Genomic DNA, 27,926 nt, shown 5'->3' with positions numbered 1-27,926 from the left:
AGTCCAGTCAAGTCCAAGCCACTTTCCTTGAGATGGCCTGCTTGAAGCACTCTGGGTGCACGTCTCCTCCAGGACGCAGAGCTCTCTCCAGGGTCACCGGCACATTCTGGTGACACTCCCTAATATTGACAGGATACTTGGCCCTCAGCAGCTCATAGGCAGCGATCAGATGCATATTCTGTTTCACCATGAGGTACTGGATGATACAGGTCGGTGCCAGGGAGTGCCCGTCACGACAGTGGACCAGCACACGTTTCCTTTTTTCCTTGGACGCCTCGATGCATTCGTTGATGTCCTCGAAGCAGCGCTGCTTTAGGGTGGGGCTGCCCTCGCCCAGCTCGTCCGGCACATCGCAGATGTCCACCTTGAGGCGGGACCAGCTGTGGTGGGTGCCCTGGGAGCAGGTGCAGGGGATAAGGCAGAGGCTGGGGCCAGGGTCCCCCGGCAGACTGCTCATGTCGATGATACTGTCAATGTTGTTGCAGCACAGCACGCGCCCATTGTACGCAGTGTTCAGGTTGCCCAAGAAGATGTAGTCCATCACTTTCGATATGACGGGCACAGAGTACTGGAATTGTTCCTGGCCATTCTGTTTGTGCATGTCTGGGGTGTCTGGAGGACCCACCCTGCCCACTGACCCCACGTCTACCCCTGCCGGACCTGTGGCCGCCCTAATGCTGTAGTTACGCAGCTTCTTGGAGCCGGAGCAGGAGGGGGGGTTGGAGTCGGACTCTAAGCTGCTGTTCCAGGGAGGGAAGAATAGGGAGAAGCGGCTGGTGATCTTGGTGAGGTTCTCCACGGAGCTGGAGGCCGTGGTGGAACCAGAGGCACAAAAAAACGAGTCCCTCTCCAGAGAGCCTGTGCTGCCGGCTGCTCCTGCACTGTGGGCCTGCTCCATTTGTAGGAAGATGCAAACGATATCAAACACACACACACACAACACACTAATATAGAGTCCTGCATGGGTTTTTTGGAGCTGCACCCACCCGTGCTGTCCATATCAATTCCGAGCCCCACCCGAGTCCCGTCACTTCCGAGTCCCATCAGGACCTATTTTTCTCTGCAACCCGACCCACCCACATAGAATTGTTCCGAGAACCGAGCTATTACCCACCAAATAATTCGCAACACAATGCAACACAACAAGCTCCTGGGTTCTAAAATCAATTATTATCTTAATTTAAAAAACATTGTTCGACCCACAATATAATTGATCTTAACTGCGAGCCGACCCACTGGCTGAGAGAATGTTTTTTCCACCCAGGTCACTGGAGGGAAACCGTGGAAATCCGACCCAATGCAGGACTCTACATTTAAGTGCGATACGATACCATATGACATGACAATCGTCAGTTTTCAAGGATATTCATTTTGGGAGGTCAGCAATACATTAAAATACTAGATTAACAAAAACAATAGAATGCAGTTAGCATACGTACAGTTACAGCCCTGCTACTCTATAGCCAATCGGGCGTCTGGCATCGCCATCAGCCATTGAGGAAATGCTTCCTTTGAAATCAATGAAAGCTGCTATACTGCCCGTGTTGTGCTCGGTTTTGTCACATCCAATGGTGGCGTCCAAGCTCAAAAATTGCAGAGGTTACATTTTGGATGACTGACACACACATTCATTATATCTTGTGAATTTAAATAATGAGAAATAAAGTTGATTTTTGGTTGCATATGGACTCGCCTATACCACTGGTTATTGTACTAAGATACAGTATATGAAGTCTGGTTGTCCACGCAGTTGGTCCTTTTTGCCGGTAGAAATGTGAGACATTATATCCACAGGAATTAGTGCGTTCAGATTTCAATCACCTGAAGCTTGCATAAAACATGCAAACACGTTCACGAGCTCGGCAAGTATGCATGAGTTTTTATTTTTATCTTGTGAATGCTGAAAATCTGAACACGTAGCACTACCAGTGCTTTGAAAAGTAATTCTACATTCCTGTGGATATAATGTATCACATTCCTACCGCCAAAAGGACCAACCACATGGACAACCAGTCAAGTACATTAAAATATCATTTTATTCAACATTCTGGTTTGAAGAGCTTGTGAGAGGAAACTTAAAAAAAAAAAAAAAGCTCAATATTGGCTGAATTAGACGTGTCCAAATGTAATAAATGATTATTTGATAAAATAAGCAAACATAAAACATTAAACAGCCTAAAGTAATCCAGCTTAACCAGTTGGTTTGGTATAAATCTGCTGGGCTGGGGAAATTAGGCAAACTCAATTTCATAGATGGGGCTGTGGATGCAAGGGACTGGCAGCCCATGAGAATGACATGATATTTGTTTTAAACATATTTTGAAGCTATGTGTGTGTTTTTAAAGACCTCAGATAACAAAAACATGGTATAAAACAACCTTATTTTGTGTTAGGATAGAGTAGGCTCATAGCATGTTTATATTATTCAAGAATCAGATGAGCATATCATTACATTAAATGGCCATTGAACAGCATATTATCACAAATCTGCTCCTTTAATCAGTTGCATGCCTAATTCGCATTCAAAAAAGGTTAAACACTCACCGTGTGTAGTGGTAGCCTATGAATTAGTTGGATTCGCTCTCGTCGTCTCTGAAATGACAACAGATCCTTCTTATCATGCACTGGTTGAAATCTGCAAGAAGCAAACCCTCACTAAGAGCAATCACTCACTTAGGAGGCAATGATTTCAAGGCATGCTTTAATTGGACAGCTTAGCCGCACTCCAGGTATCCTGGAAACGCTAGTCCTACGATGTCACCCTGCTGTATACCGAGGAGCTGAGCACACAGCCCGTAGAAACATAATAGATATAATAGCCTATGGAGGACAGAGGGAACTCAAGCGATAGGGTGTGGGATAGGGAGAGAGTACAGGCCAGATGTTGTAATTACGTCCTTGAAACCAGTGGAGGCTGCTAAGGGGAGGACGGCTCATAATAATGGCTGGAACGGAGTGAATGGAATGGAAACCATGTGTTTGATGTATTTCATACCAATAGGTCAACTCAAAAGGTATTTATAGTATTGACGACAGAAGAGTCCGTGAGCATTGTGTCATACTGCACATTTACTGACAAATATCATGACTGAGGTGTCGTTGTGAAACGTCCAGGGCATTTGCGGTGTCGGTGTGAACGAAGTGTTGGTGCAGTGTTGGACGCTTATGATTGCATGGAGACAGACACACAACATCCACAGGATGGGTGAGCATATTTTACATTTCAAAGAGCCTCCTTAATCTCCTCGGCTCTTCATTTTCAGGTGCATGATGTGCGTCGATAAGAACATCGCCAGACGAACAGGGAAGGCCCCACCTGCCTGTTGTCAAGACACCTGCCCCCCAAAGGCCTTTCTCTCTCCACCCTGCCTATTATTCAACGCCAGTTACGAAAACATTGACAACAGACTTCAAAGACTTTGAGCGTGCAGCGTGGCTTGGGCAGCTAACACCAACATTATGAATTAGATGGAGCCCCATTGACAGATAATCTGCTTGTTTTCTGTCCATTGGCCTCATGTCAAATGGCTCTTGGTGTCATGTGATGTATCTGATACTTTACCAGGGAGTATGCCATCCATGGTTTATTGATTAGGCCCGTAGTCACGATCAGAAAAACAGAGGTTTCATGGTTCTTTGATGTAACTGTGCCCAGGCTTGGGAGGCTTCCCACAGGCCAGGTCACCCAGCGGGAGGCCATGTGTCAAAGGACCGTGAACATGGATGGGCCAGAGCGGATCAGAAAAAGGATCAGAGCTGACTGAATAGACAGCAAAACCTTTGGTTTTGGCTCTGATGCTGGATCACTTAGATACTCAGGTTCTGGGAACACATCTGCAGTTCTGCACTCACACACACACTTGTCATCCATTCATCTCTTTCCAGAAAGTAGCAACAATTCACCAGAATCATTCAGAGGATTCAGAAAAAAAAAATATTTGATTTCCAACGAAACATTTGAAATGGAAACGGGAGAAACTCCATTTGATTTCCAATAAAAAAAAAACGTTTGGAAATTGAGGACATTTTCTTTAAATCCTTATTGAGTTATATTTCCTCTTAAAGTCATAGCTTCTTCTTTGTCTTCGACTGTCCGACCGACTCTGTGAAACCTAGCATGACTACAATCAGGGTCAAATAAAGTACCGTCATTCAAAGTCAAAAACCTTTCTGAGTTACACCCAAGCTTTCATATTTGTTGCAATATTGCAAAATGTGTTGCAATATTATTTGCATTGAGGATATGTCTGACAACATGCCCTCAAATAACTGTATTTACTTCTGTCATACCATATAATGTGTTTACACCAGACCACCGGTGAGAGCTGTAAGCAATATCCCAGTGATGACACTGAGACAAAGCCGGTAGAAACATTATAAACCATCTCTGGCTGAGACTCCAAGCCCTTGATCTGTTGTTTTCATCCCTGTTAATGAGGTATCATAAGGTCCTATAGGCTGACACTGCTGTGGCTCCCTGATTTCCCACTGCCCCAACCCTGTGTCACTTGGGAGAGAGGAGGCTGCTGAACTCAGGTTAATTGAGCCACATGATATTATCACCTGAAATTCAATCAGACACAGTCAATTAGACGGTTGTGGAAATGAGAAGCCATACATGGATTTATTGCATATTTCCATCAATTAAGAGTATACATACAACATGTAAACTATTTGTCCGTTGTTTCATGAGCTGAAATAAAAGATCCCAGAAATGTTCCATATGCACAAAAAGCTTATTTCTCTCAAATTTTGTGCACACATGTGTTTACATCCCTGTTGGTGATAATTTCTCCTTTGCCAAGATAATCCATCTACCTGACAAGTGTGGCATATCAAGAAGCTGATTAAACAGCTGCACCTTGTGCTGGGGACAAGAAAAGGCCATTCTAGAATGTGCAGTTTTGTCACACAACACAATGCCACAAAATTTGAGGGAGCGTGCAATTGGCATGCTGACTGCAGGAATGTCCACCAGAGTTGTTGCCAGAGAATTTTATGTAAATTTCTCTACCATAAGTCGCCTCCAACGTTGTCTTCAAAGATTTGGCGGTACATTCAACTGGCCTCACAACCGCAGACCACGTGTAACGCACCAGCCCAGGACCTCCGTACATTCGGCTTCTTTACCTGCGGGATCATCGGAGACCAGCCACCAGGACAGCTGATGAATAATAAAGCCCTTTTGTTGGGAAAAACAAATCTGATTGGCTGGGCCTGACTTCCCAGTGTGTGTGCCTCGCTCCCAAGTGGGTGGGCCTACAGTATGCTCTCCCAGGCCATGGAGTCTTTTTGTATGCTAGTCATACTGTCTGTGCAGCATTTAGGTTTGACTGTAATGCTATATTCAACTTGAGTATAAAACCAATAAACAATGGGCTACATAGAAAAGAGATTATTTTCCTATTCTTAACTGGACCTATCACGTATGTATTTCATAACATGTCTATAAAAATTGCAACTATTAAAATCTGGATGTCCAGCATGCATATTGGAATATTTTATCAGCGTTTAAAAGTGCTCGAGCCTCCAAGCTGCTATTAGCTAAGTGAAGTAGATGACGTGAAGTTGGTTATTTCTAGCCTCTTCCCACAGTCGCTGGAGTGCCATGAGTCTGGCAAGCAAGTCTAATTTTTCTCAAAAGTTCTTATTAATGAAGGGGATCCTGACTGAGTGTTTGAGTTCGAGAATGGAGTCCACCTGTTCACTGGAAAACAGGTTGTGCCACTGGGCCACAGGTTTACGGGGGTTGGACAGCATGTCTGCCCAGTGCCTCTGCTGGTTCCCTGTAGCATCACAACCCAGGAAGATCTTCCCAATAGCATCGTTCCTGGTAAACTTGTCATGGTCCCACACGGAAATCACCAGCTGAAGCCTCTGGAGGGAGCAATAGCAGACAACAGTCACTGCAAACTGTACTACAGAGGAGGTCCCATCACCTTTGTGTTTAAAGGTGCAATCTGCAGTACAAACCATATTGGTTTTGGTTAACAGCTGAGGAATGGGGTTGAAAATATATAACCACTCTCAAATTTATAGACAGAGCTATGGATGCAAGGACTGACCATCCATTATACCAAAATGATAGTTTAACCATGTTTTGATGCTATACAGTGTTTGTTTCCAATTAAATTGTTTACAAATTGTGGAGTAAAACAAGCTTATACACTGTGTACAAAACATTACCAACACCTGGTCTTTCCGTGACATATACTGACCAGGTGAATCCAGGTTTAAGCGTGTAAAGAAGTAAAATGCTGCTAGGTTTTTTAAAACAGTTTCACATGTGTATCACGAATGGTCCACTACCCAAAGGACATCAAGCCAACTTGACACAAGTGTGGGAAGCATTGGAGTAAACATGGGCCAGCATCCCTATGGAACGCTTTCGACACCTTATAGAGTCCATGCCCCGATGAATTGAGGCTGTTCTGAGGGGAAAAGGGGGTGAAACTCACTCATATTTTGTTTACTCAGTGTATTTTAAGTTATATTCTTTAAAAATGTATTTGTTTATATCGCACTGCAAAGGGGTTGCTGCTAATTTGACAGTAATTTACAGGCAGCTTAGTGGCAAGAAAAATTCTATATATCATACATCGTACACCTACTCTACTATAAATAAATATTCAAACCAAGTACTGTGATAGACATACGGCACAATACTGTAAAGTTGACTATACCTTACTGTAGAAAAAAGTACATGTTATCGTAATCTGAAGGAATGAACAGTATTTCACTGTAATTGTAAGGGATTGATACAAGCAGGTTGGCTGCTAGGTAAAGTGTTAAACATTACAGCATATTAATGCATTTTTGTGTTTTATATCACTTGTACTTCTAGAGGCCTTAAAAGTCCTAACTAGGTTGGAATAATACTGTGAAATCGTGAAAATTATGATGACCTTTTAGTGTAAAAGCTGTTTGAAAAGACCACCTGAAAATTTCCGCTTGTTTTGGTGGGAGGGAGTTTTGTCTTGCATAGTGACATCACCAGGTGGTAAATTAGTTAAGACCAATAAGAAACAAAGTTCCAAACCCCTCCCCACTCAAACCCCAATAACAGCTGGTTTTCAGTTTCACTCCCCACTCAGGCCAGTCCCAGACAGTTCTCGCAAAATTCTTGCTTGAGAAATTGCTATTTGCTAAGAAGCTATTGTTGTGTCTTTTTTTTACCATTTTAATTGTTAACAATCACAGTAAGGTACACAATTTTTACCCAGAAAGGATTTGATATTGACAGAAAAACAGATGGATTGGACCTTTTCTAGGCTTCCAAAATGGCAGTTACTGCAAAACGGACCAAAAGGAAATGGCAAAATGCTCAAACACTTAAAGAGCAACTGAAGGCAATAACAGCCTATGTGGCATCGATATTAGTCCGAAACATTTATTCTACTGTCACAATAGACCACAAAGTGTAAATAGGATAATGTTGGTCATAAAGTCAGTATCGTCTAAAATACAGATGTTTAAGATAATTAGAAAGAAAGTGTATGTCACGGAATGAGGGGTACCTGTCAAACCACGATGTGTTACGACAGGAAAAACTAAATGTCACCTTACGTTATTCAGTGGTGTTTTCCTTGGGTTTAATTTATTTCAATCATGCCCACAGCTGGCAGCACCTAAGTAATCGTCAATTCGTCAAGACGCTTCTCACGAGATATCCACATATCAAAGCACTCCTCCAAGACACACATCTCGTTCTCAGTCGAATTACATAATGAGGAACCGAGGCTCAAACAGGAAGTTCAGCCCCCTTTTAAGGTTTAAGACTTGCTGCAACTCCAATCTGACCCCTATACATTTTAAATTGATGGGGCACCATAACCACATATGAGTTGAATTGGTACAGCATTCTCATTCATGGGTGCAAGAGGTTAGCGTCTTACAAGGCACAACTCAAAATAGAATAATGACAGAAACAGCAATACCATGCACCCACTAGTGGTCAAAAGGTTTTTGACCCTCCAAAGGTCCAGTACAGTACTGTATTCTATGGGGTGGAATGGAATTCCATTCTAAATACAGCAATTATGTCCCAGCCTATAACATTTTCCCACAATGCACCATCATTTACAGTATGCTTCAGTAAAACGTTTGAGTATTTAACTGTTGATAATACCGTAAATTACCGTATAAATGAGAGCCAAAAATGCCTCATCTTAGCCATATTCTGAGATACGATCATACTTACTTGAATTTGTTCAAATGACACCACAAATGTAAAAGATTCGTTGAAGTAGGGATTTTGTGTGCACTTTTTAACAGATGTCTTCTTTCTCTTCCACTTCTTCTTGTCCAGAGCTAGCTGTACTTTTACATAGGGATCTACAGTGTACATGAATGACAGTAGAATGTAGTTTGAGCATCCAGTAATTTGTAATAATCGAAACTAGCCACAATAATCCTGTAGTATTATTTGTAATATTCATAATTTTAGCCTGGAATCCAGACCTGTTTTGTAACAATCCACTCCTTGTTGCTCCATGTTATATGTTTGGCATGTGACGATTAGTACAAGGAGTGGAATTTCAGTACAAAACCGGTCTGGATTCAAGGCTAATCATAACTCTTCACAAAAACAACCATTCAGTCTTCCTCTCAGAGAGCCAGGGCTTGGACCTACCTGATGAGCCCCCTAAATCCATACTCTTTAGGTTCTTGGCTTCCAGGATGACAACAGTCAGTTTGCTGGTGGTTGGGACGTAACGCAATGAGAAGCAGATCTCCCCCAGAATGATATCCTGTAATCACAGAAGGTAACCGACATGAACAACCAGGTGACAGTATGTAAGCCAATATTATCTCAAGGAAAATTAGGTAGAGGTAGACTAAAGAGGTAGACTACAATTACACATCTTGCTTCCTGTTCTTGTATCAGCATTATGACCGGTCCAAAAATCAAGTCACATCCTAACCTCAGACTTGGAGGGGTCACTAAGGTTTTTCCACTCCTCGATCACATGATTCCAGTCGATGGTTCCGAGCTGCAGCCTCAGCTCCCCGATGATGTCATGTTTGGAGAACCTATCGAAGTCGAACACCTTCATGACTAGGGTGGACTCATTGAGCTCAGCTTTGTCAATCTGGACACAAGACAGTCAGATGAGATTGAAGAGTGGGGCAGAGACACAGACTCACTAACATTGTGTATGAAAGAATAGCCTGGCTAAAAAGCTCTTAAACATATAAAACATACAATAGGAATATCAAACTAATACCTCAAATGTGAAGTGTTCATTGAAAATGGGGTTAAGGGTTTTCCTGTAGACCTTAGTCTCGAATGTCTTTGACTTGTTGGGGGTGATGTAGACTTTAACATAGGGGTCAGAGGTGCCTCCCAGGTCCATAGCTGGCAGTGCTGCAGCCTGTTTAATCCCCACTGTCAGCTGCAGGGGATGAGTGATGGCAGGAGAGTCAAAGACAGTAGGGGAAGAAAAAGGGCCACACACACATGCAAGATCACTGTAATTCCAATTGCTGTATGGTATAAACAGACACACTGAAGTCCACCTTTCCAACAAGCCAGTTCATCACATTTCTGCCCTGTTAAGGCTGCCCCGGTCAATTGTAAATACTGTTATTGTAAAGTGGAAACCTCTAGGAGCAACAACGGGACAGCCGTTGAAGTGGTAGGCCACACAAGCTCATAGAACGGGAATGCTGAAGCGCGTAAAAATTGTCAGTCCTTGGTTGCAACACTCACTACCGACTTCCAAACTGCTTCTGGAAGCAATGTTAGCACATTAACTGTTAAATCGGGAGCTTCATGAAATGGGTTTCCATGGCAAAGAAGCCGCACACAAGCCTAAGATCACGATGAGCAATGCCAAGCGTTGATTCTCTGCGAGAACGCGTTCTCTGCAAGCCAGGCCTAATCTCCCAACATCAGTGACTGACCTCACTAATGCACTTGTGGCTGAATGGAAGCAAGTTCCCGCAGCAATGTTCCAACATCTAGTGGAAAGCCTTCCCAGAAGAGCAAAGGCTGTTACAGCAGAAAAGTAGGGACTAAGTCCAAATTATTGCCCATGATTTTGGAATGCGATGTTGGCTTGTGGTGGCTAGGGTGTTTTGATAAAGTTACAAGTTCAAAAGACTAACTAACCTCTTGTGCCTTGTATTCCAGAGAGTAGAGTAGTCTTCCACGGTTTTTAGCTGAGCCGTAGTTTGCATCATCCGAGTCAGGTTGGACCTGCCCATCAAGAACACTGTCATAGCTCGAACCAGCCAATCACATTCATCTGCTACACAATCCCTCAAGCAGTGGCCCATCCTAACATACAGTGCCAGTCAAAAGTTTGGATACACCTACAGTGCCTTGCGAAAGTATTCGGTCCCCTTGAACTTTGCAACCTTTTGCCACATTTCAGGGTTCAAACATAAAGATATAAAACTTCCATAAAGGCCAGATTTGTGCAATATACAACTGATTGTTGTCCTATGGACAGAGTCTCCCACCTCAGTTGTAGATCTCTGCAGTTCATCCAGAGTGATCATGGGCCTCTTGGCTGCATCTCTGATCAGTCTTCTCCTTGTATGAGCTGAAAGTTTAGAGGGACGGCCAGGTCTTGGTAGATTTGCAGTGGTCTGATACTCCTTCCATTTCAATATTATCGCTTGCACAGTGCTCCTTGGGATGGTTAAAGCTTGGGAAATCTTTTTGTATCCAAATCCGGCTTTCAACTTCTTCACAACAGTATCTCGGCCCTGCCTGGTGTGTTCCTTGTTCTTCATGATGCTCTCTGCGCTTTTAACGGACCTCTGAGACTATCACAGTGCAGGTGCATTTATACGGAGACTTGATTACACACAGGTGGATTGTATTTATCATCATTAGTCATTTAGGTCAACATTGGATCATTCAGAGATCCTCACTGAACTTCTGGAGAGAGTTTGCTGCACTGAAAGTAAAGGGGCTGAATAATTTTGCACGCCCAATTTTTCCGTTTTTGATTTGTTAAAAAAGTTTGAAATATCCAATAAATGTCGTTCCACTTCATGATTGTGTCCCACTTGTTGATGATTCTTCACAAAAAAATACAGTTTTATATCTTTATGTTTGAACCCTGAAATGTGGCAAAAGGTTGCAAAGTTCAAGGGGACCGAATACTTTCGCAAGGCACTGTACGCATTCAAGGGTTTTTCTTTATTTGTCCTGTTTCCTACATTGTAGAATAAAAGTGAAGACATATGAAACTATGAAATAACACATAGGGAATAATCTAGTAAGCAAAATCATGTAGTAAGTCTTGAACAAATCAAAATACATTTTATATTTGACCTTCAAAGTAGCCACCCTTTGCCTTGATGACAGCTTAGCACACTATTGGCATTCTCTCAACCAGCTTCATGAGGAAGTTACCTGGAATGCATTTCAATTAACAGGTGTGCCTTTTTAAATGGAATTTGTGGAATTTCTTTCCTTCTTAATGCATCTGAGCCAATCAGTTGTGTTGTGACAAGGTAGGGGTGGTATACAGAAGATTGCCCTATTTGGTAAAATAGGCAAGAGCAGCTCAACTAAGCAAAGAGAAACGACAGTCTATCATTACTTTAAGACATGAAAGTCAGTCGCAAAGACCGTCAAGCACTATGATGAAACTGGCTCTCATGAGGACCGCCACAGGAAAGAAAGACTCAGAGTTACCTCTGCTGCAGAGGATAAGTTAATTAGAGTTAACTTCACCTCAGATTGCAGCCCTTTCTTCACAGAGTTCAAGTAACATTCACATCTCAACGTCAACTGTTCAAAGGAGACTGAGTGAATCAGGACTTCATGATCAAATTGCTGCAAAGGAACCACTACTAAAGGAAACCAATAATAAGAAGAGACTTGCTTAGGCCAATAGGCACGAACAATGGACATTAGTCAGGTTGAAATCTGTCCTTTGGTCTGATAAATCTAAATTTGAGATTTTTGGATAATATCCGCATGTGGTTCCCACCATGAAGCATGGAGGAGGTGTGATGGTGTAGGGGGTGTTTTGTTGGTGACACTGTCTGTGATTTATTTAGAATTCAAGGCACACTTAACCAGCATGCCTACCACAGCATTCTGCAGTGATACACCATCCTATCTGGTTTGCGCTTAGTGGGACTATCGTTTGTTTTCAACAGGACAATGACCTAAAACACACATCCAGGCTGTGTAAGGGCTATTTGACCAAGAAGGAGAGTGATGGTGTAGCATCAGATGACCTGGTCTCCACAGTCACCCAACCTCAACCCAATTGCTTTAGAATGAGTTGGACCGCAGAGTGAAGGAAAAGCATCCAAGAAGTGCTCAGCATATGTGGGAACTCCTTCAAGACTGTTGAAAAAGCATTCCACATGAAGCTGTTTGAGAGAATGCCAAGAGTGTGCAAAGCTGTCATCAAAGCAAAGGGTGGCTACTTTGAAGAATCTAAAATATACAGTATTTTGATTTGTTTGATACTTTTTTGGATACTACATGATTCCATATGTGTTATTTCATAGTTTTGATGTCTTCACTATTATTCTACAATGTAGAAAATAGCGAAAAGAATAAAGAGAAACTCTTGAATGAGTAGAACTTTTGACTGGTGCTGTACATAAGGAGCTAAGGCTACACCTCCACTTCACTCCTCCACAACGGCGACCAATCCAAGCAAGAAGAAATGGATAGAATGGAGCAGACGCTCTGAGTTATCCCACAAAGACCAAGCTAGTACTACTACTACTACCTTTACTTACTAGCGATGTAGTCGTGGAACCAGTCACCCCTTGTAGATTTATCTGATGGTCTGGGTTGTTCTTTCTCTTTTTCTTGCTCTTGCAGCAGTATTTCACAAAGACCCAAATAATACACACCAAAAACAGCAAGACGATGACGGCAAAGATGGTGTAAATGGCCCATCTTGGCACTGCGTGAGATAGAAAAAGACAGCAGTTTGTCTCATTATGACACACTTCTGAAGCATGAGTCAAGAGCACAGCCAGAAAGATTAAGGAGAGATCAACTTGTAACAAGTTGAAATGGAGAGCTTTTTGAAAGCATTTGCCTGCTTTTATTTGACAGCAGCAGCCCCTAGCTGCCAAGTCCTGGGAGTCAGTGTAGTCAAGTAGTCTCACACATCTGAATCATGCAGCAAAGAGCACAGCCAGCAGGAGATATGAACGTATGTAACAAGTGAAAATTGAGAGCTAAAAAATGTGCGCTTGAAGTGGAATTTGGAATTAGATATGTCACATAGAAACAGGTGCCCAGGCAGGCAGACTGCTCTACTCGGCTATGTCTGTTGAAAGTGGGACAGATGGGGGGCAGCGTAGGGGTGCCCACTCATGACAGAGTGTGTGTGGAGGGGGAGTGTCAGAAGAAGAGAGGGGGTGGAAAGATAGATGGAGGGAGAGATGTGGTGGGGGAGTGGTGGAAGAGGTGTGGGCAGTTAGGTGGTTACTTACAGTGAATCTTGTGCAGCAGCGGCGTTAGTGGGGCTGGCAGTAGCTTTGGTATTAAGTCGCGGTAGGGGTTATTTTGCTGTTTGCTAATGGGGTTTAAAGAAACATGGTATATGTATAGGGTGAATAGCTGAGACCTAGAATCAAGAGGAAACAGCAAAAACAGGCTATGAGGAAAAGCAATTTGGGTAATTCATAGCTCAGGTTGTTACTGTGTCTGCTGACAGCAACTGCTACTTTAACACAGCTACTGTACTGTTGCTCCACAGCAGCCTCTTCTGGTTACATAAAGCACTAATCATTTTCATAGCTTTGATGTTGAAACTATTTTCAAACTCAAGTTAAGCCCCCACCCATTCTTTCTTAACATCCATTCTTTAAAAACATTGTGCCTCTGCTTGCAAAAACTTGGTTGCCGTGACAGAGAGCGGATACTTAGCCATAACCATTGTTAAACAACTGCAGAGTTGAGTGCTGACAGCTCCACACAGGCAGTAGCCCATCAAAAGAGGGTGTGCTGCACACCCTGATAACATTATGTGAGACAAAATGGCCATAGCACAGGGAATTACTTTTGGCCAGTATTACCTAGTGTTGATTTTTCAGTGTAACATTTCTAGATTTGATTCAGGAGTTAAATTAACTATGTAAGTTTTAAATTAACACTCATTGGTGTTAACCCCCGTGTTGGTGTTAACAACCAGTGTTGAACCAAAACCACACCCATCAGTATCATATATCCCAGAATTCTCTTTTGTAGGTTGATTTTTCTTTCGAATTGTTTGTTTCAATATCTATGTTTTTGCAGGGACATAGATTGATTGATAAACCAATGTGCTACTTAATTTATTGCACCATTACTAAAATGGTTGTTCCAGTTTAGATGCTTTAGGTAGTCTCATATCTTAGTCTTCCTGACCCTGGCAATCATTCTGAATGCAGGTTGCGGGTGAATAAAAATTCTAAATGTTGGATACCCCACACCGGCCAGCATAATGTGACTTGCAGACCTGATGTGGCCTGTAAACCATGAGTTTGAGGTTAAAAATAGGTTAAAATTAGGCCCTCAAAATAAGGCCTTATGAAATACATATTATATTGTATTAAGGAATTACATTTTAATGATAACATATTCACTTAGGATCTCACTTGAAACTGAATGAATGCAGCAAACATGTCTCCTTCAGTAAGCAATACAGTCATGGGTGGTAACTCTACAATTCATTGAAAAGCACTTTGGGAAATATGCAAATAAGGCTTTAAACTAAGCAGTGTGTTAATTTAACACTGAAAAGTGTGGACCCGTAGAGACACTGGAACAGTGTTAAATGTAAAACTCTCAGTGTTTATTTAACCCTGGAGAATTTGCTGTGCAGTAAATACAGTTCACATTATTTGAGCGTTAGAACAAAAGTGGAAAGACAAAGTACCACAAGAGCTTGTCTCACAAGAGATTGAGTCTTTGTTCCCATGAAGACAACCAACAACCATACAATATCCCAAAAAACACATTATCAATAGATACCTATATTCTGACAGAATCAAGTTTTACAATATAGGAAAAGGAATATGTAAGCACAGAGTTAACACTCACTTTCAGGACCAGTGCAGTTTGTATCCTTATTACCGTAGCCTACTTGTAGACTGTATTACTCTATCCTTCATCCATGCAGTTCTCCAGCAAAAGGGAGTTACAGGATAACAACAAATGAGGGGAAGGAAGTCACTTTGCCCTGAAAGTCTGAAAGTGGCTGGACCAGCCCATAAACGTTCTGTATGAAGTGTTGATCAGTGAGAAGAAGACGTGATCACATGGGGAAGATAAATATTATACCATTATGCATTTTGCATAGTTCATTGCTAAGTAGATAAAGGCCAACTTAATTAGGCTGTAGCCTTTAATATTGTTCCAACTACAGTATCACAGTTTCATTTAGAATATAATTTTTGAGTAGCCAAAGTTACAGGTGTGCGTATTACTAGTATTAAACAACACAATAAGCTGTGTATTCTGGTTTAAACACATCTTTCTGTAGTGTTTAAGTACTCAATCTTCAGCCATACAGTGTTTGCACATTACAAACACACATTTAGGTAATCTATTGACAGAGTTGATGCATGTGTCAGTATACCTAATGAGTAACACAACAAAGACGTTTCCAGAATGAACCACCCATGGTTTTGACTATATTACTCAAAAAATCATGTCTGTTAGACAGTCACGTGATAAGCACATTTTGGAGAGGCTTGAGTGGGTTTCTTTTAAATGTGTAAATATTACACTGGTATATTTCTTGACTTAACTTTTGTGCAATATTAACAGATAAGTTTGTTTCCAGAACTTGTTATTCCAATGATGTGTACTGATCCCAATCATTCCTTTCCTCTATTTTGTTACAACTTGTAAATAGGTACGGTAGGAAACCAGTGGAGGCTGATGGGATGAGCTATAGGAGGACGGGCTCATAGTAATGACTGGAATGGAATCGACGGAACGGTATCAAACACGTCAAACACATCAAAACCAGTGTTCCATTCCGTTCGATTTATTCTACTCCAGCCATTACAATGAGCCGGTCCTCCTGTAGCTCCTCCCACCAGCCTCCACTGTAGGACACTTTGATGTATACCCTAACACATGTAACAGAGGCAGTGGCTACAACAACTCATGGACACACAGTGACACCACACAGTGTGCTTGTGTGTGTGTGTGTGTGTGTGTGTGTGTGTTGCGTACGGGCACGCATGCGGGTGTTTGTGTGTCACACAACATTGGAATGCTTTGCTCCATCTCAGGATTAGAAGAGGAGAGACATTCGATTGACTAATATATATTACAATAGTCTGGAAATGTTTTATACACATGGGGTAATAGTATAGTATCAAATAACATCTTGGAGGGAAAGCAAGAGTAAACAGAAGCATTTTCATTTACATATGAATTAGCATAAACGACGGTTCTGTTACACCACTGGGCAAAGTGACAACCGTCCCTCCATGAGTGAATAGTCACCTCTCCTATCATCTCATTAACTATTTATATTTATCCCATTACGTTCCTGTATTCAAATTACACACATCTGACTACTTTGTATTTATGATGCAAGTTTTTGAGTCCTCTTGGTTTTATAAATATGCAATTTATAAATATGGTTGCCATGACAAATAAACAACATAATCTCAATTTGTGGAGTTCTGCTAGTCCTACTACTCCTGTACAGCGGGTGGCAGTATTGGATAAATATCTGAGATGTTTTTTTTTTACGGAAAAACACTGTAGAAAGGGAGGGCAATTTTACGGTACTCGCTTAGGCACTCGCAGGCACTCTTAGGGTACTGGTTTCAAATGGTTCTTTATTCGGCATAATCTGTTCAACATATGTGGAAGTTTGTCATTATAGCCTATTCAAATAGACCATTTTGCAAGACCAAATGCATTCTAAAGTATTCCTGAAAGTCAATTGGCTTTGTACTTTCGTTTTCATGGTGAAGAAACTTTAGAGTTTGGAGATTGTTTGCGTTATTATTTTTCAAACTATTATCTTTCAAACTGCTTTATCAAGCAAGATGGATTCAATGGTGCGCAACCCGGATGTCAAGCAGGTGAGACATGTCAGATATCCTGCGGCAAAACTGTATTTTCATAATCGTCAACAGAAAAACGACTTGTATACGTCTATGTTCGAGCACTGCTGTTGAATGTTTATGTCTGTCTCTAGAGAGACGCAGCTCAGGCTGTGGTTGTTGCAGTGTCATCAGACGCAATTTTTGACCCAGAAGTTGAGCAAGTCCATGGAGCAACAGAACCTTTGAGAAAGGGAGATGCTTTTTCTTTCATGAAGGTGAATATTCATTGTTTTAAGCACCCATAATGTATGCACAGGTAGCAGTATTACAAAGTGTCATTTAAAAGTGTTATGCACATAGAACTGGAATTACAGTCTTACAGAAATATAGTTGACCTTACTATATTTCTATGGTTTTGCATGCTTTCATCCTCAGTATTATGAAGTGTCATTTAAAAGTGTTATGCACATAGAAATGGAATTACAGTCTTTACAGAAAAATAGTTGGCCTTACTATATTTTTGTGGTTTTGCATGCTTTCATCCTCATCAGGCCATCCAGGTAGTGAATGAAAGACTGCTGACCTTGAACTCTGATGAGACATTGCTGTTCGATGTGATTCTGCTGTCCAATGACAGCGAAGAAAAACACTCACGGATCATTGCCAGTGCAAAACATTATGGTACGGCATACACTCCGAATTAGGCCTACAATAGGGGTATGTACTGTATGTAAGATTAATCACTATTTTGTATTTCTTGTACTCCTCAAAAGGTCTTGATATTGGCAGATTTTGCTTCTGCAACAAGGAGGATTCCATTGAGAGCCTGCAATCAAACAACGTGAAACTGTTCCTGTCAACGGATACTAATGATGTGTGCAAGGCCTTACAAAAAGGTATGGTGTTTCGAAGTCTTACATTAACTCAGAAACTAACCTTCATTTGGTGAGCATTTGTTATCGTAAAGGTTTTAATTAAATACCGCCCTCACTCACTCACTCTCTCACACACACACAATCTTTCCCTCAAACCAACTGTTAAATTCTCCTGTTTCTTTGGACATTGCGTCAGGTGTTCCAGCAGCCCTACTGTACCGTCAGACAGACCCACATCATCAGACAGAGGATCAGCTCAAAGTGGTGTTCTCGGGAGACGTGATTGGATCCTCAGAGGAGATGCTGCATGGCTTAAGAGAACAGGGCTTCACCGAGACCCAGCTGCAGGCCTTCAAAACTGCAAAGGTACAGTAGTTGTCCTATAACAACATACCTGTCCTATCCTTCTAGAAGACATGACTATGTAGAACCAAAACGGGTTCAATGGCTTACTTCATATGGCCTTCAAAAAGGTTCTATTTAGAACTGCGAAGCACTTTTATTTTTAGCAGTGTACATAATACTGTATGGGTTTCCATTGATAATGCACTTACTATATGTGAGTTGGATTAATTACTCGCTTTCACTAAATTAAAGTATTGCTGTTTGTACTCAAGGGTTCCGTGAAAGAGTTTGCCGTATTGATGGGAGAGATGAGGAGGAGGTTTGGGTTGGAGGGCAGCCCCCTCTGCACCGGCCTGATGACAGTATGGAGCTCCAGGGATGTGTGTGCCAGCGCCCTGAAGACTCTACGAGGCTGGGGACTGCTTGTGGATGAGGCCTTTTGCCTGGCCGGAGCCCCTCGTAGCCCCATCCTTAACTTGGTACGGCCGCACATCGTCTGCCTCGATGGCCTGTATCACATGGAGGGGTTCACTGCAATGTCATGATGGATGGCAGACCGATGGGAAGAAGATGTATGTTTGGGTATTTTTCTGTTACATTTTTGGTTCAAGCTTTCTTGTACGCTTTTTGTCTCGAGTTTTATTTTACCTCACCAGCATTTTTATCATTCATACAACAGCTGCCACCTTCAGTATGTCAATGAACCAACTGCTTGAACAGATTGTTGTGTAAATAAATATTTAAATATTCCTTTAATCTTGATTATTTCATTTTTACAAACTACAAAAATTGAATAAACTCCAAGAGCAGCACATAATGCATTCTGACAATTTTCCTCAGGTGGTGCGGTGCATATAGCCTTCGTAAATAAGAATGACCATAACTCCAATATTTGAGCCTGTGAATTAGCCTCAGGTAAGTCATGTGATGCGTGACAGGAATGACAGGTAAATAGCAACAAGTAACCAATGATGTGCAAGAACACCTCTCAGGAGAGACTGTCCAGTGTATGGATCCTTTACAGTCGAACACCACAAAAGTGGTAGAGAAGCCATCAGAACTTGCATAAACAACAAAAAATAAATAAAATAAAGATTTGAAATCTCTGTGTATTAGCAGCTTGATGTCTGAGTCACTCATATACAGTAAGATACAAAGTAGATATGTTTTTAACACTTGCTGCTCCCGAGTGGCGCAGCTGTCGTAAGGCACTGCATCTTAGTGCAAGAGGTGTCACTACAGTCCCTGGTTCGAATCCAGGCTGTATCACATCCGGCCGTGATTGGGAGCCCCATAGGGCGGCACACAATTGGCCCTTGTTATGCCGGTGTAGGCTGTCATTGTAAATAAGAATTTGTTCTTAACTGACTTGTGTAGTTAAATAAAGGTTCAAAATAAAATACTAGTTAATTCATAAAACATCAGTGGAGTGCACTATTAACGAAATTAGTCATGTGTGGTTAGCAACTGGACAGTGCCTATATTATGCAATAATTATATATGAATTACGTAGTGACAAAGATAAGATTTCTGCAGATCATGGTAAAATGATACTGCTTGAACCATTATTAGTAGTCTAAGGACCTTTTTTGTTCGTAAGGCTTGACAGGTCCTAGGGGCACTGAGGAGATCCTTATAGCATCCTGTGTACCATTTCTGTTTGTTTTGCTATCCAGTTATCCCTTCACAAAGTTCAAGACCTTGAGGCAATCTATGTTTGACTCAGAAAGGGATTTCTGTCATCTATTCCTTGATTCCTACAGCAACACCTTTGACGACGATGAAGGTGAGCCCAGCAAAGGAACTATCCTGAACCAAAATATAAATGCAACAGTTTCATAGATTTTTCTGAGTTACAGTTCATATCAGTCAATTTAAATAAATTCATTAGGCCCTAATCTATGGATTTCACATGACTGGCCAGGGGCACAGCCATGGATGGGCTTGGGAGGGCGTATGCCAACCCACTTGGGAGCCAGGCATAGCCAATCAGAATGAGTTTTTCCCCACAACAGCTTTATTACAGGCGGAAATATTCCTCAGTTTCATCAGCTGTCCGGGTGGCTTGGCTTAGACGATAATACGTGAGAACTGGATCCACTGGATCCTGGACTTCCTGACGGGCTACCCCCAGGTGGTAAGGGGTGCGTGCTCAGTCCCCTGCTGCACTCCCTGTTCACTCATGACTGCACGGCCAGGCACGACTCCAACACCATCATTAAGTTTGCAGATGATACAACAGTGGTAGGCCTGATCACCGACAACGATGAGATAGCCTATAAGGAAGAGTTCAGAGACCTGACCATGTGGTGACAGGACAATAACCTCCCCCTCAACGTGATCAAGACAAAGGAGATGATTGTGGACTACAGGAAAAGGAGGACCGAGAACTCCCCCATTCTCATCGACGGGGCTGTAGTGGAGCAGGTTGAGAGCTTCAAGTTCCTTGGCATCCACATCACCAACAAACTAACATGGTCCAAGCACACAACAAAACCTATTCCCCCTCAGGTGACTGATCCTCATAAGGTTTTACAGCTGCACCATCGAGAGCATCCTGACGGATTGCATGACTGCCTGGTATGGCAACCTCTCGAACTCCGACTGCAATGCATTACAGAGGGTAGTGCGTACGGCCCAGTACATCACCGTGGCCTAGCTTCCAGCTATCCAGGACCTCTATACCAGGCAGTGTCAGAGGATGGCCCTAAAAATTGTCAAAGACTCCAGCCACCCTAGTCATAGTTTGTTCTCTCTGCTACCATAGGGGAATCGGTACCAGAGCGCCAAGTCTAGGTCCAAGAGGCTTCTAAACAACTTCTAGCCCCAAGCCATAAGACTCCCGAACAGATAATCAAATGGCTACTCAGACTATTTGCACCCCCCCACCCTCGATGCTGCTGCTACTCTCTGTTGTTGTCTGTGCATAGCCACTTTAATAACTCTACCTGCATGCACATAATTACCTCGACACTGGTGCCATCCGCACATTGACACATTGACTCTGTATCGGTACCCCCTGTATATAGCCCTGCTATTGTTATTTACTGCTGCTCTTTAATTATTTGTTATTCTTATCTCTTTTTTTTTTTAGGAATTTTCTTAAATCCACATTGTTGGTTAAGGGCTTGTAAGTAAGCATTTCACTGTAGGTCTAGACCTGTGCTTTTGACAAATTACATTTCATTTTTTTTTGATCATGCTGTTGACAAAGGAGAAATGGTCACTAACAGGTATTTAAACAAATGTGTGCACAAAATTTGAGAGAAGTATGATTTTTGATCTTATGGACAGTTAAGGTCACAGTAACTGCCTCATGCACAGTAACTCAAGTCATACTTGACCCATTATGCATTGGTTTTGATATCTCTTGTTCATCCTGAATATGATTGTGTTTCCAGGCTCAGTTTTATGGAGAGTCTGGAAAACCCACCTCAAATGTTCAGGGTGACCTTTGATACTGGATCAAACCCTCCATCGTTGATGTCAGGTGCTGTCTCTCATCATATACTGTACACGTGTAGCATTTTCTCAGACTATAGAAATCTTACATAGCCATGATATTTGGAGTAAATTGATATAAGGTTCAGAGAAAGAGAGAGTTAAAAGAGTTGAAACTCAAGGCCGATTTCTTGTCTGAGTGACATAATTCATGCCAATACTTCACTATTAGAAAAAAAAATATTCCAAAAGGGTTCTTTGCAGAGGGATAGGGTTCTACCAAGAACAGTTTTTATCTGAAGAACCCTTTTTTGGGAGATGATGGATCTTTGTAAGGCAAAAATCCGGTTCTACATAGAACCCTTCTGAATCTGAATAAGCTTTTTTTATCATATTTCTTTCCTTTATTTGAAATAGTGACCGAGCATTAGTGTTTACCTCAGTTTTTGAACTTTAACATCAGGAGTGAGTAATCTGATAGTGTAAAAAATATAGGTTTGATAATGTTTTAAACTCTACCTGTATGGGAATATGTGTGCATGTATCTGGTATTCCATTGATCATTTTACATAAACAGTAGACATAGTGGATATTTTTGACAGGATTTCTGTCTTTCAAATGATTATTTTCTGTGATTTTATTCAACTGAGAGTAGGAGAACAAAAGGGAATAAGTGAACCATCTGTGTATAGTATGTTACACAGCGAATTGGCCAGTTTTACCAAGTGTTGATTTTTCACTGTAACATGTATAGTGTTAATTCAGGAGTTAAATTAACTTGACACTCACAGGTGTAAAAGAACCACAGTGTTAGTGTTCATAACCAGAGTTGAGTGTGCTTTTGTCATATTTACTCTGTGTAAAGTAAAACACAGAACCACACCCGTCATTATTATATTTCCCAGCATACTCTAGTGCTGGTTGATTTTCAGAATTGTTTGTTTCAATATCTTTCTTATTGCATGTACATTCATGTATTGTTTAATATGAATCTACACACAAAGATAAATAACATACATTTTTCTAAAATAATCCAATCTGTTAGTAGTTGGATTTATTGCACCCGTTACTGAGATGTTTAGATGATTTAGGTAGTGTCCTTACTCAATCTTCCTTTCACTGGTAGTCATTCTGAATGCAGGTTGAGGGTGATTAATTCCAATTGTTGGATGTCCTCACTCTGGCTGGATTCCAATAGGAAATACACATCACTTTGCAAGCCAGCATAATGTGACATGCAGGTCTGATGTAGCCTGGAAACCTGGAGTTTCCTAACATCACTGTGTTAGGGTATATCTAGGACCTCAAATATATGTATTATGATATTTGTAATGTATTGTCATAAAAAGTATCATTATAAAGGCTAATAAGGCTGGTGGAACCGTTCATAGAGGGTTCTACGAAGAACCCTTCAAAGATAAAAATGTTCTCAGGGGAACCATTTATAGGGGGTTCTAGGCAGAACCATTCATAGAGGGTTCTATATAGAATAATTTACAGGGGGTTCTATGAAGAAACCAAAATTGAGGATTCTCGGTAGAACCCTCTGCAAAGGGTTCTACATACCACCAAAATGGGTTCCCCTATGACACGTGTCAAACCCATGGAATGAGTTTGACACCCCTGCCCTATGGGGACAAACCAAAGAATCCTATATAGTTCTACTTTGCACCTATTTTTCTAAGATGTGAATAAACATGGGAATTGTAGCTTCATGTCTTAGCTAGTTTGTTCAGAAAACACCATATCAAACGGATGAGACGTTTAGTGTTGTATTGCAGGGATTCATCGGAAATACAATGAAACCAAGTCCAGCACATATGTCAAGGATGGAAGAGACTATTCAATGTATTATGGACTGGAAGTGTAACTAGGTATCTCAGCCAGGATACATACACAGTAAGTTTGAAATGGAGGAGAAATACATTTTTTGCCACTGACAGATGATATAGTTTTAAAACATCTTCCTTGCTGATCCCTTTTGCTCTACCCTATATAACAATATGATCTCTCTTCTGTTCCATTGACGTCAGAATACCTCTTTCCCAATGGAGACCTCAGTATCTGTGGCCCACAAAGTGCAATTTGTCTCTCTAGTTTCCTTTATATAAAGACTAAAGGCTTCTGTTTTTACCCTCATCCCACACCCACTTGAGAGATCAACTTTATGTGCATGATCAAACTTCTTAAAAACAACTGCTCTACTATATTCTGTTTCCCTAACTAAATAGTTGAGTGTCATTGGCAGAATTAGTGTTGGGGACGTACACTGTGTAAAGGTGAGGTCGTGGTGGGCACTGGCACCTCCCTGATCCTCAGCCGCTATGTTGAGATCAACGCTCTGCAGAAGGCTGTTGGATCTGTGTCCTGGAACCATGGAAAAAGTAGGACAGAACAGATGACATATTACATTTCTAGAATCACCCAATAATCCTTTATTTTTTTACATTCTGATGTCCACATCCTTGTATCTCCCAAATTCAAGAAGGTAAAAATGATTTTGCGTTTAGGTAGATCCTTAAAGAGGTCCTTGAATACCCATTTCACAACCCTCTAGAGATTCTAATGCCATTCAAGCATGTAAACTGTGAGAGGGAGTTAGCTGGTTACTGTTGTTAAACGCTAGCTGTCATTTCCCTGTTGTTTCACAGTACACGGTTGACTGTGAGAAACTGCCTCCCCACTGTCTCTTTCAAGATCAGTTGAAGGGTCTAACCTCTGACTGGAGAACAACAGTAGATTACAAGTCCCTTCATGAACAGGCAGTTTGTAGAATAAACTCAATGTACTACTCACTTTGACCAGTTGAGGGCAGCCTTCCATCACTATACAACCTTGTTAGTAGATCAAGAGAGGAAGGGGAAGAGAGAGTCCCAACTCAGCAGAAAATCTGTCTCCCTCCAGCAGGTGGCGTTTTTTCATTGTTTTGCCCACCAATCAATTAGTTTTTGTATGGAGGTCAATGAGAGAGTGTTGAATTTGTTCTACGAAAAAATGTATGGTTTATTTGCTACATGAGGTTTATTTGATTGAATAGAAGTTTTGTAATGCTTAATTTGTTACAAGTGTACTGATATAAGTAGGGCATGTGACATCCCAGCAGCTTTGAGAACAAACACTTTCTATTGAAATTGTCTCGAGAAGGCTATGCATATTCATGGTATGAGGCTAGTAGCGTAGCAGCTCTCTCCATTGACTACAGGCGGTTGACGTTAGCAATTTCATTGAATATTCAAAAAAGGATTACAATAATGAGATGTATCCACCAATCCAAAGAAAGGATAGGCAGCCCGCAGTGCCGCTTTGTGGACAATGACTTTCATTTTTTGGTTTATCTGTAGATGTCACTGATGCTCTTTCTTACCTTCTTAACTGTGAGTGTGTGTGCGTGCCTGTACACATCTCATTATACTGTCAATTATCTGCTGAGATTAATTGCACTGTGCTTTCATAGGTTTAGAAGTATTATTTTATAATAACAAACTATGTAAAATTATATTTGGCCTGAAAATGAGGCAAGGAGACAATGAACTTCTCTCATGCTGGTATAATTTATTATAAATGATTTTATCACAGTATTCAAAGTTTAGTTTTTTAAATTGTGTGTCAGTTGAATCTATGACTAGTTTAGTGCATTTTTTTGTGTTCATTGCCCTGGTGAATCTCCCTATTTAAACATTACCTATTTTTTATGTTTTTGTATGTGAAGATATGAATGAATCAAATAAAGACGTAACACCCAGTTATTTGGCCTTTCCTGTGTACATTGTGTTCTTTTAGAGTAGTTGCAGCTGATTGGGTGTAGCTGCGATGTTGCACCAACAGCAATGTTTATCAGGGTGTGTTATGGTTGGCTGTTGCCATGAGGAAATGAATGTGATTTCCTTTGACCCTTCCACTTCAGTCCCATCTACAGTATATGGACTGTCATTAGCCCAGATGCCCTCTACATGCTTTTCTTCCTGGGTACATGCATACTGTACATGTGCATTATTCAATGTCATGAGGATAATAGGCTACTTTATGTTCCGATTTGAACAAGGAATTTGACATTAGGTAACAGTGATATTACCAGTGTTATGTTCAAGACTACCTAAAGCGAGACGGATTTAAGACCAGGACCGGAGCAAATTGAGACCAAGTCAAGACCGAGATCAGAAAAATGCGAGGTCAATTCAAGACGATGATTGCAATTTTGTCAAATCACCACCATAATAAGAGTTCAAAATGTCCCGTATTTCTGTGTTCATATTTCAGAACAACACATGGATTCTTTAGACCAGGTCTGCTCAACCCTCTTCCTGGCGATCTACTGTCCTGTAGGTTTTCAGTCCAACCCTAATTTAGCGTATCTGATTCAGCTAGTGAAGGTCTTGTTGAGCAGCTAATTAGTAGAATCAGGTGTGTTAAACTAGGGTTGGACTGAACCCACAGAACGGAAGATCTCCAGGAAGAGGGTTGGGCAGCCCTGCTTTAGACATTCAGAATAGTGAAAAAAGCATATTGAGGGAAAATAGAGCCACTCTACAAATGATTAATAACCAAAACACAGTGGGGAACAATGAGCCTTCTACACCTTCAGAAAAGGCCTAAGGATTTATAAAAAATAATGATTACAGTAATATAACAAGAACAATAATTATATTATTATTTTCAATGACCTACTGATCTCTTCAGTTTTTGTTGGAAAGGAAAGGGTTTTAAAACTGAAGAGAAAAAAAGATCCAATCAGGATTTTTCTTTGCTGTTCTCCGGGGAGATACATCTAGCTAGCTACATCAGAAGCTAGATAAAGGCTAGATAAAGGTATCTGCCATTCAACTGTATTTGGACAATTTTTTGTAGTGACAGTGGAATCAACCAATTACATTTTGACTTAATGGGTGGGACCATTTTTACAAAAACGTATGGAAACTTCTGCCTTCTTAAAGGCAACAGGTCACAATAGCAATAGAGAGCAATAGTTTTCCCATGGTCTAGCTAGCTAGCTTTTGTTGTTGGCTAGTTTGCAGCGGCTTCAGCGGGTGTTATCAAAGAGGATGTTGTTGCTAATTTGTTAGCGTCTCCATTTTCAAGAATAACTTTCAACAAGAAGGTCATCATCATCTGGTGAGTGGAACTGTGTTTTTTATTGCAGCTTGCTTGCTGTTGTTAGCCATCTCTTTGAAATATGTGTGTGAAACATTGCTGCATTTAAAGTGGAACTGAAAGCATTTTAGCAACATGAAATCTTATTAAAAATCTATTTATATACAGCCCCAGGAAGAATTACACTTTTACATTTTTTTATTCTTAAATTCTTAGAATGTTTGGGAATTAGGTATACTAAGGCATTTGTGACACCTCTATAGTAATATAGAGTGGGAAAGAGTTTGTGCGTTTGGACAATTAATAGACACTGCAATAAATAAAATGGAATAAAAACATCTGTCTTGTCCAGGACCGGAGTCTACACAGACATGTGCACTATAGCCAATCAGAGCTACAGTAGGCCTTTATACAAATAAGCCATATGCCACAAGGGCCTGCCATTATTCACTTTGAACTGGACTGTGTGTTTACAGGCAGTTGCAACAGCGCACCTTTAGATCATTAGAATGCGCTCACCAAAAGCCACAAAATGCACCTGGATGAATTTCTGCAAATATGTCAACACCATAGGTGTCCTCTCACATTTGGGAACTTTACAGTCCTATTGAAAAGGTAGGCTCTCTCTCCTTCAGTTATGCACATCAACAACAAGATCAACAACTAATGCTAGCCAGAGCGAAATGAGCTAAAAATCTAACGAAGGAACATTAGATATACCCTCTAGAACTTTTTCAGCTAGTTGGCTGTCAAAATTGCACTGATAAACAATGGGGAATTATAGCCTCATTGTCCTTCTGCAGCTTGCCTGCCAATGCATGCTTGTCCCAACCAAGCACCTGAGCTAACTGGCTAAAGTTGGCTAGCTTGCTAGCTAGGTACTTCCAGACACAAATGAGAGAACACCTCACTTGGACCATTTTACTCACCATAGCAAAGCTGGTTAGGCTGTTTACATGTTATCTAGAGTGTTCTTCACTAACTATTCATTTTTTTGCCTAAGTTTACTGACGCCAGTCATATTCATAAGGTGTTGTGCGTTAATAAATTCATCAGTTGTTCTGTTCTCTGGCACACTCAGACAAGAGTGCTTTGAAATCGGAGTAGATAGCCAGAGTGAATTTGCTACCGCAAGAGATATGCTAACTGCATAACAGTCATTCAAGTTCTTGCGAGCTAACC

The 27,926-nt window shown here is 41.2% G+C and overlaps 3 protein-coding genes across 6 annotated transcripts; 1 reads left to right on the top strand and 2 right to left on the bottom strand.

Moving 5' to 3' along the window:
- Positions 1–7: 7 nt before the first annotated feature.
- On the bottom strand, positions 8–907 carry LOC149985172 (dual specificity protein phosphatase MPK-4-like). Its single transcript, XM_090203857.1, has one exon. The coding sequence runs from the start codon at positions 896–898 to the stop codon at positions 8–10; it is 891 nt and encodes a 296-aa protein (XP_090059983.1). The 5' UTR covers positions 899–907.
- Positions 908–4,599: 3,692 nt separating this feature from the next.
- syt8 (synaptotagmin VIII) lies at positions 4,600–15,123 on the bottom strand. 4 transcript variants are annotated; one of them, XM_090203842.1, is made up of 8 exons: positions 15,023–15,123; positions 12,724–12,893; positions 10,115–10,201; positions 9,228–9,395; positions 8,925–9,092; positions 8,633–8,750; positions 8,201–8,334; positions 4,600–5,877 (listed from the first exon to the last, which is right to left on the bottom strand). In XM_090203842.1, coding segments are annotated over exons 1-8 (1,086 nt in total). In that variant the 5' UTR covers positions 15,024–15,123; the 3' UTR covers positions 4,600–5,637. The 4 variants fall into 4 exon arrangements, with proteins under 4 accessions (XP_090059968.1, XP_090059975.1, XP_090059972.1 ...); XM_090203849.1 differs by lacking the exon at positions 15,023–15,123 and adding an exon at positions 9,907–9,975 and having other exon boundaries at positions 12,724–13,276; XM_090203846.1 differs by lacking the exon at positions 10,115–10,201 and having other exon boundaries at positions 15,023–15,114.
- A 1,412-nt stretch (positions 15,124–16,535) lies between these two features.
- LOC110492911 (cytosolic 5'-nucleotidase 1A) lies at positions 16,536–18,965 on the top strand. Its single transcript, XM_021567373.3, has 6 exons — positions 16,536–17,031; positions 17,148–17,270; positions 17,547–17,676; positions 17,769–17,891; positions 18,067–18,236; positions 18,488–18,965. Exons 1-6 carry the CDS (start codon positions 16,996–16,998, stop codon positions 18,758–18,760), a joined length of 855 nt encoding a protein of 284 aa, XP_021423048.3. The 5' UTR covers positions 16,536–16,995; the 3' UTR covers positions 18,761–18,965.
- The last annotated feature ends 8,961 nt before the right edge of the window (positions 18,966–27,926 follow it).

This window comes from Oncorhynchus mykiss, chromosome 2 (genome assembly GCF_057628025.1).
Source record: "Oncorhynchus mykiss isolate SJ-2025 chromosome 2, ASM5762802v1, whole genome shotgun sequence".
NCBI lineage: Eukaryota > Metazoa > Chordata > Actinopteri > Salmoniformes > Salmonidae > Oncorhynchus > Oncorhynchus mykiss.
The sequence above is the reverse complement of the archived record's forward strand: the minus strand, read 5'-3'. Positions and strand labels throughout refer to the sequence as shown.